Source organism: Osmia bicornis, chromosome 6 (genome assembly GCF_907164935.1).
Source record: "Osmia bicornis bicornis chromosome 6, iOsmBic2.1, whole genome shotgun sequence".
In the NCBI taxonomy this organism is placed as follows: Eukaryota; Metazoa; Arthropoda; class Insecta; order Hymenoptera; family Megachilidae; genus Osmia; species Osmia bicornis.
In genome coordinates this window covers 6,868,723-6,883,080 of record NC_060221.1, presented here as the reverse complement: position 1 = coordinate 6,883,080, position 14,358 = coordinate 6,868,723, and the positions used below count along the sequence as shown (strand labels likewise).

Here is a 14,358-nt window from a genome sequence, read left to right as displayed (position 1 = left end):
AGAAAATAAATGGCTAGTCGTGATTTTCATGAGAAAAAGCATTTAATGGTGTTAGTCGCTTAATGGTTTGCTGTTTCTCGGTCTTGAACCACGGGACGTGGCTCGTTTTATCGACCAGAGGGAAACAACCGGACATTAAGCCACGTGTGGGCTATTTCGAAAACTCTGCCGCGATACGTGTCAAGCTCTTTCTTTTTGACTTCGCCCACCACTTTGATTTGAAAATTTCCAGGTAGAGAATATTGGAAACTCAGATTCGATGAGTCTGTTCTTTGAAAAGTTAGGGAGGATTAAGGATCCATTTCGAAGTCCCGATATCTGTGAAGTTTCTGATCTTAAAAGTTTTAGATTTCGATGGGTCTTGTCTGGAAATTTCAAGTGGAATATCTTCGAAACACTTGAATTGTAATTTTTGAAACTTACAAGATAATAGCGAAATAGAATTTCAAAGTCTCGACGTAATGATCATTCTCCACGCGCGATGGGCGCTGAAGCACACAGGAAACGCGCGGGGAGTAGTCACGGAAATGGCGCTCGATAGACAAAAACGTGGGCCCCTTCGATACAGGGTGGCTAGGTTCCGGGCTATTAGCTATCGAAAAAGGGGACATTTATAATAAAAAGCCATAAAGCACGGTTAGGCGAGGGGCAGAGAAATGCCATTGCAATTCGTACGAAGCGGAAGCCAACCTGTCAGGGGTCCTAGTGGAGGCACAATGCCCGATGAAGGGGCGATTTCGAGACCTAGCTGCGAAGTGGTGACACAGGTATAATAATCTGAACCGGTTGGTTAGTCCCGTCGGTTAAGTGGCCACAGATGGCCGAATACATCGAGTCGACGCATTTACAGGCCAAATGATTCACACTAAACGTGGAACCTTCGTTGGACTTAATTAAGCGGAACCACTTGCGTCTGAACGATCGACGATAGATAATCGTTTCCGGTTTGCGGTGACACCCTCGAGAACGCGTCTCTTTCGAGGTGGATCTGTTATTATATCAGGTCCCATGGTAAATGAGTGTTTAATAATTTTTTCTTTTTGAACGGTGAAACGAAAAAGATACTTAAGGGAGTCGTATTAATGAATACCAATGAATTCTAGGAAATAGAAAAATTTATAATCTTCCCTAACGAGAATCGAGTCGATAAACGAAGAGTGATTAAGGATTATTTACACGAGAGTATTAGTATTGCAGTTGGAACGAGGGTGCTCGTTATGCAAATTAGAACGTTATTCGAGGATTTAATTGTAAACGCGTTATAATGCCCTCTCATTTAAAACGAAACGCTATCCACGCATATTTCCATGAATATCTGTTGTTCAGCGTTCGGCGTTAATTTTAACGATTATAAGCTCACCCATAATGGTATCAATCAATTAAATCATCGAACGACACCTAAATGTAACTATATTTTCTCGTAACGAGTTTTTAATCACCGATAAACTAGTAGCATCGTTAGCTAGACGATTTTACAGTCGACTTCGCTAAGAATCGTGCAGAAAACGCGGAAAGTCCCTGAGGTCGCATTAAAAGGAAACTCGTATCTTGTTGGAAAAGCTTCAGGATCTTGCAACTTACGATAAAAGAAGCAAACAACCGTAAAGAAAGAGTCGAACGTTGCCTCGCAACCAGTCTCCTGAAAAAAAAAAAAAAAAACGACCAAATATCTGGTCGAGAGACTCTGTAACGCTTTGAATAAATATTCATAAGCTCGGTGGTTTTTGAATAAATTGCACGTAAACAAGCAGACGTTCCGGTAATGCCTGAAACCGATCGATCCTTCGTTCTTGGAACAATTTTCAAGGGAATTATTCAATTTTATGTGAATCGTAAAGGAGCTTCAATAAATGCCACCGGTACCTTTGGTAATTTTTCAAATTACCTGCGCTCTGTGGGAATAATTTAAAATTCAAGAGGCGGAACGGTTAGAATCAATTAGTTTCAACCCTCATAAAGTATAATATTTAGCCTTCACCGGTGGGTTAATCGTTGCAAGATGGTACTTGGTATATTTTTCAAAGCAAAATATACGCGATCGTTCGAAGGGAGACTGGACCCTCGTCGGAATCGAATGAGAAACGTGAGCAAAATTATAAAGTAACTTGGGACGGTTCTGAATCTAAATTGCTCAATTGCCAGAACGTAAGATTTGGATTTGTATCTTGATCCAACGATTTCATTTTACAATCGAAAATCTCTAAATTTTCTACAATCTTCTTTCTGAATCAATTTATCGAACGTTGATGCAATTGCACCGTTGAAATATCCAGAAAATAATTGCCAGACGAAGCCGATCGGCAACGTTTACAGACGATTAGGAGGAGGTGCAGAAGGTGACGTGCGCGACGTTCCTCGTTTTCGACGATAATAACCGTGCAAAGCGACGCAACTGACCATTTCACATTTTATTTCCACTTATCACGTTATCTCCTCTCCCATTACACGGTCTTTCCGCGACACGTCCTATTGTTATTGTCGCTACTTAACGCCGCATCCACGACAGTCGTTCGTGCTTCCGCTATTTTGTCTCGCAGTTTCGCCACCCCCAGCACCTTCCCGTCAGATATTGCACCCTTATTGGTCGCGAAATTCGATGTCGTTCGTACTCGATCGCGTGCACCCCTTTTTATTCTTTTATTCTTCGTTAAATCCTCCTTCAGGCACATTTGTTAACAAAGAGTCATTACAAAAATGCAAAAGATCATTAACGATTACTATTTTTCTTGCATTAATAAAAGACTTTTCACCAGTTTATGATCTTTAGTTTAATAATTCAGCACATTCCTATTATTTTCTGGACCACTGCACCTATTGTTGTTATTGGAAAGTAAAATATTTCACGATCCACTGAATCTATGTAAATAGCAGACATTCCTTCCATGTTCAACATTTCATGGAAACGTTGAATTTTCAAAATATCACAGCCATTCATGGTCAGGAGGGTGAAAAACTAACTGGGAGAACGCGTTCTACAACCCCCTGTTGCAGAAACTCTCTAGCATCTTCCCCATTTATGTGTCACTGATTCGCATCGCTAAATTGCGGCGATTCGTTCCACACATGTGTCCACATCCAATGTCCCCTCTGTACCGTGAAAGCTACTTAACACGATGATCGATATCCTATCGATTCAATCCGTGAAACGCGATACATCATAGCCAGAAATTCGACACGCGGGACCAAGTTAATCCGTCAGGACTATTCCACGAGACGTTCTCATGAAACGTTACGGTCCTCTTGATCCTTCAAACATAAACTAAGGATTTCAATCCCGAAACAAGACATCGAAGAAATTAAATCATTAGTTTATTTATTTATTGCATCTACCAAAGAGGTTCTTCTTTTGAAAATTCAATATAAAGGACAGAAAAATTTGAACGAGTTATCGAGGGACAACGATATGTTACAGGAAAAAGAAATCAAGAATCGTATCACGACGGTCTCGCGGCTTGAAAATAATTCACGTCCCCCGGGGGTCGTTCGGTAAAATTACCAGCCTGGCCGAAGTATTAAACTTGTTAAGATATTTAGAGCCCTATGGAGATTCGTCGTGAATTACGACGGTAAACGAGCGAAAGGCTGCGTAAAATTTCAAGGCGTCGCCAGGAACTTGAGAAAAAAAGAGGTCCGTCGGTGAAGAAAAAAGAGGGAATGGCTGTCGCGAACTACGGAAAGATATCCTGTTTCGTTATTTAGAACGAGGGACTTCCCTCTTTGGAGCCGAGTGCTCGGTCCCTCTGAAAAATTCAACGCTCGCCGCTGAAATTGCGTATCGACGGAAGTTCCTTGTCCTGATCAAGGATCAGGATGGATCAGGAAACTACTTTTCCTTCCTGGAGCTTTATTTTCAGCAGATGTTCGCTTAGACGGCTTTCAATAATACGGAAACATTAATTTTTGTATCTATATTTGAGTGTACAGTGAAAATTTCCAATTTTAGGGTACAAATGTACCTCAGGTGTTACAAGACAGATAAAATTAGATACCCAGATTGGATTTAAAGAAACAAATAAGTACATAAGACACGAGGATCGATTTACAAACACGTGGAGATTCGACGTAGATGGTTTCATCCGATGGAAATTGAAGTTTCCACGAAACTTCCAGTGATTTAGCTCACGAATGCGTTAAGAGGCTTGCTTCGAAGAGGGTAAAAAGAAAATTTTCATAATATCGAACGCAACTGTGACCCGAATTTCTCTCTGTTCGAGTGGTATACTTCTTCGAGATTGCTCGTGAAATGAGACTTCGGGAAGAAAGGAACGACCGGCAATATTTTCCACGTAAAAACTGATTTTTGGACGATTTCACGCGTGAAGGTGATTCGAGCGGAAAATAAAAATTACTTTTTCAGTATGGCGAGGGTGAAACTGTGATTTTGCAAAGGAAAATAGGATATCAGAAGGTCAAAAATTGCAATTAACAATCAAATATTTTTAATCATCTCGGAAATGGAATTTGAAATTAAACAATTGATAGTTATAACAGGTTTCAGCGCGTCTTATTTTGAGAATAAAATGTGTGCTGCGCGTTAATTAAATTGAATACATTCTCTTTCTTTCTGGAACATGGTACTGATTGAAAAAAGGAAAATTGAAACGCTGTGTCGATGAAACACTCAATTGTTATTCCAATAGTTTTACCCTGAAATGTTGCCTACGCTATTGCAAGTACAATGCAACAACAATTTTTCCAAAATAACAGAACGGTTAATAGAAATACGAGTATCGATAAAGGAAAAGCATTTCCTCGTATTTTGTGATCGAAACGAGACTGGAAAAAGGAGAATGAGTAATTTAATAACAAATGGATAACGACGCGAATAAAAACCTCACCGGTGGAAACTGTATCACAGAATATCTCCTCTCTCTTTTTTTTTTTTATTATTTTTATCAACGCGTATTCTTGCCGCGCTAGCTTATGGAAAGCTGCATTCGAATAACGTGGAACGGGGCAATAAGAATCGAACGAGTTAGAAGAAGCAAATTGAAAAATTTAATGGTATATCGGAAACGATGCAGAGAACGCTGGAGTCACCCAGCTTCCTTGTTTCGTGAAATATTCCATCGCTTTTTCTCTTCGCCTCCTTTTTCAGTCTCGCGAAACCAGGCTACTGGCACAAAACAGAACGATGGAAATCAAAGTCTGACAGAGAATTGTTACGAGAATCGCAGGTGATTCGCAGGAGCATTCTTTCGCGAAAGGAAGATTAACCCCCGTAAGAAAATGAATTTCAAGAACCGGGTGAACAATATCGCCTCTTTTCGATCCATTATTCAGCGGTTACTTCCTCTGCGAGACAAAAATGTTTAATATACCTTGAACAAAGAACATTTCATCCAAATAGCTGAAAGCATTTCCATTGAGATCGGACGGAATTCAGTGGAAATAAAGGCTCGATAATCGATACATCGAGTGAACCGTTAACGGGGTCCCAGAGGAACGATGAAAAAGAAAAGAAATTAACGAAAATGCTCTCGTCGCTGCGACGACCGCGAATTCGTTCGTCCTTCGGGAACCGGATGGAAAATCGACGCCGGTCGCGGGGGTTGCGGCGAACGCACCGAACGAACATACGAAGGTTAATCAATTCCAGACGCGGCGTCGTTTCCGCAGACTTAATTCGTGCTTCTCCGGTGCGGCACGAGGCCCTCGGCAGCCTTTCTCATTATTATCCGACGTACGAGAGGGTTGGAAAGCACCCCACAAGGGAGTCTGATGCCGCGAGCTGCCTTCCAAGGATGAGGCAAGACCGCTCTTGTTCCCTCCTCTTCCTCTTCCTTCAGCTTCAGATTCGCCTCCGCTCCTTCTATTTCCGAGTCCGTGCTTCGTTGTAGCAACTTTGTTCTCCGGAGAAATTCCCCGTAGCGCTATCTACATATTTGATGTCGCCTCGTCCACTCCGCTAATGCTTCTCGTTAGAAACTTACCGCTTTACCCGCGACCTACCACCCGTGTGGTTTCCTCTTCCTCTTTCCACCGGCCACCTCCTCAAACCTCTACCCGTCTTTTGGCCACCGTTCCTCTCTCTCCTTTCCTCCTTTTTTCTCCTCGTTTCCTTCTTTCCACTCTGTAAACTCCACTCGCTCTCGATCACCCCTTACTCTCGCGGTTCAAGGGTCAAAGCATCAGTTCTCAACGTAGAACGGGTAAACGTTGGTCAAAACGATGGGCAAAGACAGTTGAAACTTTTGCTACTTTGTGGACAGATGGGAATAATGATTTAAAGACTGCACGTGAAGTACGTATTTAAGTACCGAAAGGTGATTTTTCAATTTTTTGCTTCAGGGAATTGAATGAAATTTAAAATACTATCGGCAATAATTTTTTTTTTTTTTTATCATGAATATAGATTCGAAAAAGGGATCCCATTCGTTTTTATCAAAAATCGCTTCAATAATTCCGACGATGCTTTCAGCGGTTGTTATTGCTGCAATTTTCAATTCGATCCTTTTTTTTTTTCTATATCGCTGTTCCGGCAACTTCGGTGGACCGTGTTTCGTAACGAGATGATGCGCCGACACAAAAATGATCCGTGTAACGTTATTCGCGTGTACGGTTACGTAAAAAGCACGGGACCATTTCAGTCGGGTCCAATCGAACGTAAAGCGGGCCAGTTTACCGTAGCGACCACGGTTAAATGATTTCCGGTGCATTAAGGGAAAATATTGCAATGGCGTTCGTCGCGCGATCCTGTTCATCGTCTACGGGACACGAATGATCGCGTATATTAATGCGCTTGTTAAACGAGAACGAAATTCACCCTCTTTGAAAAAGGGAGGGTTGCAAATATCGAAGTACCAACTGCATTCGTTAGAAACAAAAATTGATTTTCTTAAAAAATCATAGTTTTCAAAGATTTCTTGGTATCGTGGATAAAATAATGATCTTTCAATTAAAGTCAATTAACCGAATATACTGCAGCGATAATTTCATAATAAAAGTCTGGATAATTGCGAAACAGTAAGAACCACTTTTATCGTTCTTAGCAAAGTTTTCCATAACTTAAGAAGCAGTTTGAAAGATAGCATCGGTGTTGAACGTCGTTCTTACTTAAATAAACGAGCAGAGAAGAAAAAAGAAGGAATAGGGTTGCTTCTCATTTTTGTCGCGAATAGTTGAACGATAAGGGAAAGTAATCGCGGCGGGGAGAGGGATGGAACGAGAAGAACGGAGCAGTTTTTCCATTAGTCAACCGGTTAGCGAATGATAATGGCGATTTCCATGGGAGGACTCGCAATCAGCTTCGAACGTTGCATCGCATTACGCGGTATTACTAACTGGGGAATCGTCTAATCCAAAGTTGGCCGGCCGGATAGCGGAATTAGTTAATATGTAAAGCAGCCACCGTAGGAAATTCCAGAAATTCCGTGTCGTTGGGATTCGAGCTGTTCGTTTTAACCGGTCTCCGTTTTTCCTCTGATTTTGTTTGCATTTTAACGTGATTCCTGGAAACGACTGGTACTCGTTAAAAAATGAAACCCTGTTACACTATGCAAACGTTACATGCGAGTATTTAACTATACATTTACACGGCAAACTTGCTAAATGTATTTTATTGTTTCTTCGTACGTGAACATTTTCAAAAATGATTTCAAGGCATAGGTAGACACGTAGAAATGACGCCAATGTGGCGTCGTCCAAACTTGGCGAATATAAATTACTCCTCAAGGCAAGAAGAAGTCGAAAAGTTTGGTGATGTAGAACAGGATCGAAGCAATGGTGGTTCGATACGGTGATCCTCTATTCCCATTTGAATTTTATTCGACATCCAGGAAACCGTTGACAAATTCCATTCCGCTAAGTGGAGGCGCGACTGACGTGTCTGGTTTCGTTCGTTTCCAAGACTCTGTTCTATTCAGGAGAGTAGCTTGACGACGTGGTGAGACATGCCGAAAGTTTCCCTCCTCCTACGTATCCTCCTCCACCTCTAACTTTCTTTGTGCGTAACCATCTCTACCGTAGTCCGTTTTCACCCCCCTCGTTTCACCCCGTCTTTCGATGGGGAAGCTGCTGAGTGGAGCATCCCTTTTCTGGCCCCTTCACTCCCCATCGCATCTCTATCTCTTTTTATCTTTTTTCACCGGTCCCCTTTACTCTCGTTACACTTCAACCCTCGTGCAACCCCAAAACGTTACGCTTAGTTTGATTCAGCACGCGGTACCAGCCACTTGGCCCCTTTCACCCCTCTCTTCGCCCTGTGTACTCTGCCCTACCACCCTGCGTTTCGACACCCTTTCGCGAACACTTTTCACGTTCGCCTGCGTGAATTCGAGCGCTAATTGCGTAGACGAGCCGCGATCCAGGGAATTTTCGCGCCCCGCTTTCGACCGAGTTTTTTTTTCGGAGCGGATCAATTTCGATGGGTGCTTTCGACACTGGAAACGTGTCACTGCTCTTTGTTCACTTTAACTACTGCTATTTGAAACTGACATTACATGAATATTTCAAATTAATTTTAAAATACAATAGAGTTGTAACATTTATATGTTTGAGAGGGTATTATCGCAATGAATAGAACATTCGAAAATCATGTAATGTTATTTAATTCGCCATGCAGATGAATCTGTGCGAGAATTTTAAGAACTCTTTAATGGCTAACTGGATTTCATAAAAGATGTATCCCAGATTTCAACCGTGAATAATTTTCCGTAGGTGTTCGATGGTAACAACGTAACCCAGTTAACGAGAACGAAGGAGACCGGTTTTCAACGGGCAAGAAAGTGGAAAACATTAATATGGAAATTGCGTGAGTTGCCACGAAGTTTTTCCTTTGTGCGAGAAAATCATTTTTCAAGTGAGTATTATTTTTTTATAATTAAATGCTCGACTACGTACCGGATTAAAGGCTTTGTTCTTTGTGAGATAATCACTTTGAAAAGGTACGTGGCCGCTTCCAGTTATCTGCAGGCTTCTGGCAACGGTTCTTCCGGGAACAGAAATTTTAATTAGTAGGTAGACGTCTTTACATCCAAGCAACCGGGCGGACTATTAATTTCCCTCTCGCCCTCCCTTCAAACCCCGTAGTCGTTTAACCTTTCGTTCTCGACAAACAACCTGTCTTTCCTTCGATCTCGTTCTCGCCAACCTTCACTGTCCAATGCGCTAATTGTTTCATTATTTTTTAACATTCGAAGACATAAGTTTGTGTCCAAATCACAAACAATTCACCTTCGGATCGAAGTTTCCTATTAACCCTTTTCTTCAAAATTGAGGTGAACAATATTTTACGAATCATTTTCCATTTTCCCATTTTATCGTCCCCTTTCTTCGTCCCCTTGCTCTAAGAAAGATCGATCCGAATATTCTATAGAATCCTCTATATCCGTCGACGGTAAACTACTTTCGACTCTTTTTGCCCTGCTGAAAGAAGAAACTGCCTTTCTAAGGAGCCAGTCGAAGCAGTCCGGGATGCCGCATTCAAACCGTCGAATATATACTGCCGGCTCTTTGAACATCGGGAAAACTAACGAGAGGGCATTCCAGGACTCGGCTTTAAGGAAGTTTATTTTCTTAATTCGAGATCCGCGCCCGTACATCAGTGCGGCGCACCGCGTCGAGTCGCGAGCCACCATTCAAAAGCTTCATTAGGGGAAGCCGCGGATTCTAGAGGCCATTCACTGAATCGCGAGCTGAACTCGCGTGACCTTACGCTATTCTGCGCCCACCTCGAGTATCGGTGTCCTTTTTACGATCTCCTTTAACAAGCTGCCTCTCGACCGCGCTCGGTACTCTCGTTAAAGTTATACAATTTTCATTTCAATAACGAAGCCGGTAGATAAAGTTGAGCTTACGAACTTTTCCAGAAAATCTACAATATTTTGAAAGACGATTTGTCAGCGCGTTCGAAACAGCGATATAACAAACGTGCGGTCAATTGAACGTTCACCTTATCGAACCCTCCGATGCTTAATGTTAATGAGACAGTGTGATTGGTCGAGTGTGCGAACGTACACGTACATAGAGAGAAGAGAGTACAGGGAGAGACGTAACTAGCCGAAGGCTGTTAACCTCCTCATTTGCAACGCTTTGATCCAACCCTACTTTCCAACGATGGCTAGGATGCAACGTATTCCCCCTGTTCCGTGTCTGGTAACCGATTCCGAACAGATCGATCGATCCTCGAAATGCATCCCTGTTTCACGGTGACCGATGTCACCGGTTGAGGTGGACCGCAACGCGATATAAAACGGTACGGTCAAACTGGATTGATTTGCATAAATAATTGCGCACATATCATCAAGACACGAGCGAAACTGGTTAATTAGTACGCCGTTCCGCGGGAATATAGCTACGTCAAGGGGATTACCGGCGATGTATACGTATACCGTTGGCTTTACATCGATTCATCGTCGACGGATCAGCTTCTCTGAGAATGGAAATGGAATTATCGTTTGATCGAACGGGCTTATTCGTACGATTATGTATCCTATCATCTTTCCTGGTGCAATTAATTATCAAAAATGATTTAAAGTAACTCGAAACAATGAAAGATAAATTGAAAATAGAATTAACCTATGCTAAAGAGAAATTCAATGGGATGGTTTCGAGTTCATTACACTAACGACCCATCATTGTATTCGCATCGATCTTTAAGCGTTTCCGCGATAATCGTTTGCCAAACCGGAAACGGAAAATCATCGCGACCTTCGAGCGGGCGTCGATGAATAAAGAAGGCCAGACACGCTTCATTAAGAGAAGCGTATTTCACGAACAAAGTCCGGCAACCTCCGTCAGGGAGCAAGTGACAATGCGAGCTTTGAACGGAAGTCACAAATCACCCCGTCGGAATAGCGAGCGGCCCGATTCATTTTAACGACCGTTAACCGGAGGAATGGAGAACGCGATGTTACACTTGGCGATCGTTAAAACTTAACGAAATCCTCCGCCTCTTCGCGGTGCCTAGTGTAACCCCGTTGTTGGAGAATGGGCCAGTATGCTAACAGCTGGAAAAATTCGGGTCAGATTAATATAGAGGAGACGTTGCAATTGCAGACGTTGTCATGCTCTCTGGTTAAAGGATGGAAAATAAATTAGCACCTTAATAATTATAATGAAGACAGAAAAGGGCTTAAAATAGAACAAGAAAGATATTGTCATTTTACTGAAAACAATTTCAGTCAGGTGATTTTCCTTTTAAAAGTTAGCCAACCCGAAGAAGTCGATTCTACTGTTGCAGCCAGGTCATAAAAAATACAAATGAAGTATCAAGGTTCATTTACAACGAAAAACTACGCAACTCGCCTGTATTCGACGGGGAACGTTTCATTTGAGGGTCGGGTTGCCACCTAGAACCCCCAATAAATCCTGTAATCCGGCGTGTCACGTTAGGAATACGAATTTCTCGTGGCGTCGCGACGCTGCGCGCTACACGAACCGTACCACCAAGAAAGATTGCATTTTTTTCATATTAGAGAGGCAGCGGGGTGAAGGCTTGACGGAATCCCAACCTTACACGTAACGTAACGCAGACAAATTACTCGATTCAACCCCTATGGCGCGCACGTGTACAGACCGTTCTATAATTGGCTATACGTGTGTGAGATGGGGTGATTCCTCGACGGAGGAATAAAGCGAGCAACGTTTACCTTATTTATGAGGCCATTTTTGGGATTGCTCGTTTAAAGCTGCGGTACATGATTTCCAGCACGCGTTCGGGTATCGAGTAACCGAAGGAAAATGTTTTGAAACATTGAGAGGGACTTATTTAATATAAAGAATAATACTGTTTCGGTGCGACAGTCGATCTGTTAATAAAGAAGAAAGTAAGAAGTGAAACGCAACTCTCCATTTTTCTGCTGCCATTTAAATGCAGCCTGTAACAAAACAGTGTTCGCTCCATATTTAAATGTCTCTTAGTATACCAGCAAAGTCCATTCGCGATGTCTCTGGGATCTCTCGCGTCTACTTGCGGTTCAAGCAAATAGACAAACGAGATAAGGGACACCGGAGCATCGTTCTTCGAGTCTGCCCGAAATTTCTCGCCGCATCCGGAAGCACTCCCGCTTGCATTCCACAATGCTAGAACGACCGCAGCAACACCAGTGGATAGGAATATAAATAATGGAGCAGCAGGCGACGTTCAGGTTTATTTCCCCGTCAGGGATCACCATCCTTTCCCTACCCACCCGCCAATTATGAAACACCCCATACGTGTGCATACACGCGAACGCATCGTAGCCTTACCCTCCCGCCATGTTTCTTCCTTCCCGCGACGTGTAATACACTTTTATGTCGCGTGCAAGAGGGGTCGGAACCCCCTTATTCCCCATGCGATTCCACCGATTTGATACGCTTCAACCTTTGCAATCGTTTGAGTCGTAACTTCTTCTCGCCCTTGCCAGATTTCGTCCCTCGATCTACTAGTCAGAAATCTTTTCGCACAGGAAAGAAAATTTCTCCTTTCACCCTTACGCGATAGACAAAATTCATGATTTCACGGAGGAATTTATTTACGAGTTCTTGGTATAATTTTTCAATTCGAGCTTAATTCCAAACATTAATAGCAAGTTTAAAAAGAAAATCATCTCGTCAAGTGATGTTAAGTCGTGAATCCTAATAAATAAAGTTGCTCATTAACATGACTTTTAGCCTACTCGAGTAAAATCGAGAATTTAACGCGGCAGAAGGTACAACCGTGGGGTGCTGTCGCGATGACCCAATTACCGCACTCGTAAAGTGCAACGGGGCGGCACGTGAGCCACATGAAAGCGGTGAACAACCGGAAACTTTGTTAGTCTCGCAGTCTTTCGACACGTTAAGAGGCTGCGCACGAGCCACGATACCCGGTCTGGGCCGGCTTTCGTAATTAGTTAAGCCGCCTCTTAACGCGCCGACGAAGCCCCGAGATATTTCCTCGCGAAAACAATTATTTCCGCGTGGCAGTCGATTCGCGAATCCCCGGCAACCGTTTGCCGACGACTGAGAAAAGAAGAACAAACCGCGTTTAACAGGAATCGGCGGGCTCCGACGAACGAAAATACCGTACGCGCACGTGTACCAACGAAAATTTAATTAAATCCAACGGTAAGGTTTCGGCGTTTCGGTATTCGAATCCGATCCGTTTAATCCGATCGAGCAAGCAAATCGGTTACCTAAGTAATTTCATCGATATGGAGCAACGAAACGGACGTTTAACCGAGCTCGATAAATTTTCAGCTTCGCTTTCTCCTTCTCCTTTACACTTTATCTCCCCTTTTTCGTTGGATGTCGAATTTTTGGTGAAATTAGGTGCTGTATGGTGATACTTATTATCAAATGGATATAGAGAGATGAAAAAGGAATGAAAATCTACTTTCCACAAAATTACAGTTATCGTAGTAATATGGCCATTTTCAATTCCGTTCGATCGACCGGCCAAGGGATACGAAACTTCCGGAAAGAGGGTTTCCAAACTGAGCGCACGTGGACACGCGTCCTGCAGTTCGCACAGGATATCGGAGCAACCCTGCTCCGTTTTCCCAAATTACGCCAATAACCTGTCCGATATAATGTCTGACTTCGTCGAATTAATTAGCCAGAGCAACAACGCCTGGGAACGGTAACTCGACCAGGGAGGTGCATAGAATCGCGATCGAATTAGCAACGCCGATACCCGTTCGCTCGTTGAATAATGCACGAGTTGACATTTCGTTCAATAACAAACGTCCGTTATTCCATCGTTACTCCCGTCGAGTTTGCTTATTTTAACCAAAAGTGCCTTTTTCATGTTCCCAATCCCGTGAGAGAGAACCAGCACGTGCGCCATTCGCGTCTTGCATAATCGAATTGAAATCGACAGATCGCAGACACCCCCGGTGACAAAGGGGTTGCAACGAGTACGCCCTCTTGACACAATGTCCTGGATTACTCGAGGAAATTTATGTTTTCCCGTGACACAACTCTCAGTGTGGCTGGGACGATAAGTTTCTTAAACGCGTGCCATTTACCGGCTTATCATATTTGTACCAATCCCAGAACTAAGCCTGACAAACGAGACAACACAGGCTTCTCGTTTCTATTCTGGGCATCGTTTTATTGTTACGAATGTATACGTAACAAATTTTCGTACGAACACGCATCTATTAATTATTTAATTAAATGAAGCATGGCAACTGTAGGTCAAAGGTTAATCAATCAGTGATTTGACGGAAGAAACACTCCCAATGGAGCAAACGGCAACCCTATGTATGTTTCGCGGGCGATACAATATTAATAACTATGTACGCTGCACGCGTCGGTTCGTTTGGTAAATTATAGATACACTGCCGTAACACGGGCATCATCGAAATTTTCGCTGCAATGGGAACCGGTAATAAAATAGATTGACATTATGTAACCCCGTAATGAACCGACGCGTTGTTAATTACAGCCTGA

The 14,358-nt window shown here is 42.8% G+C and overlaps 1 protein-coding gene across 2 annotated transcripts in view; it reads left to right on the top strand.

Moving 5' to 3' along the window:
• LOC114871961 (zinc finger C4H2 domain-containing protein) overlaps nt 1–14,358 on the top strand; it is a 174,189-nt gene that overhangs the window by 136,295 nt on the left and 23,536 nt on the right. Inside the window, exon 4 of one of the 2 annotated variants that reach the window (XM_046286005.1) lies at nt 8,659–8,752. In XM_046286005.1, the coding sequence (XP_046141961.1) occupies nt 8,742–8,752 (11 nt within the window). In that variant the 5' untranslated portion in view covers nt 8,659–8,741. Of the gene's footprint in view, nt 1–8,658; nt 8,801–14,358 lie in introns of those variants that run through there. The other variant, XM_046286006.1, reaches the window with a different exon arrangement.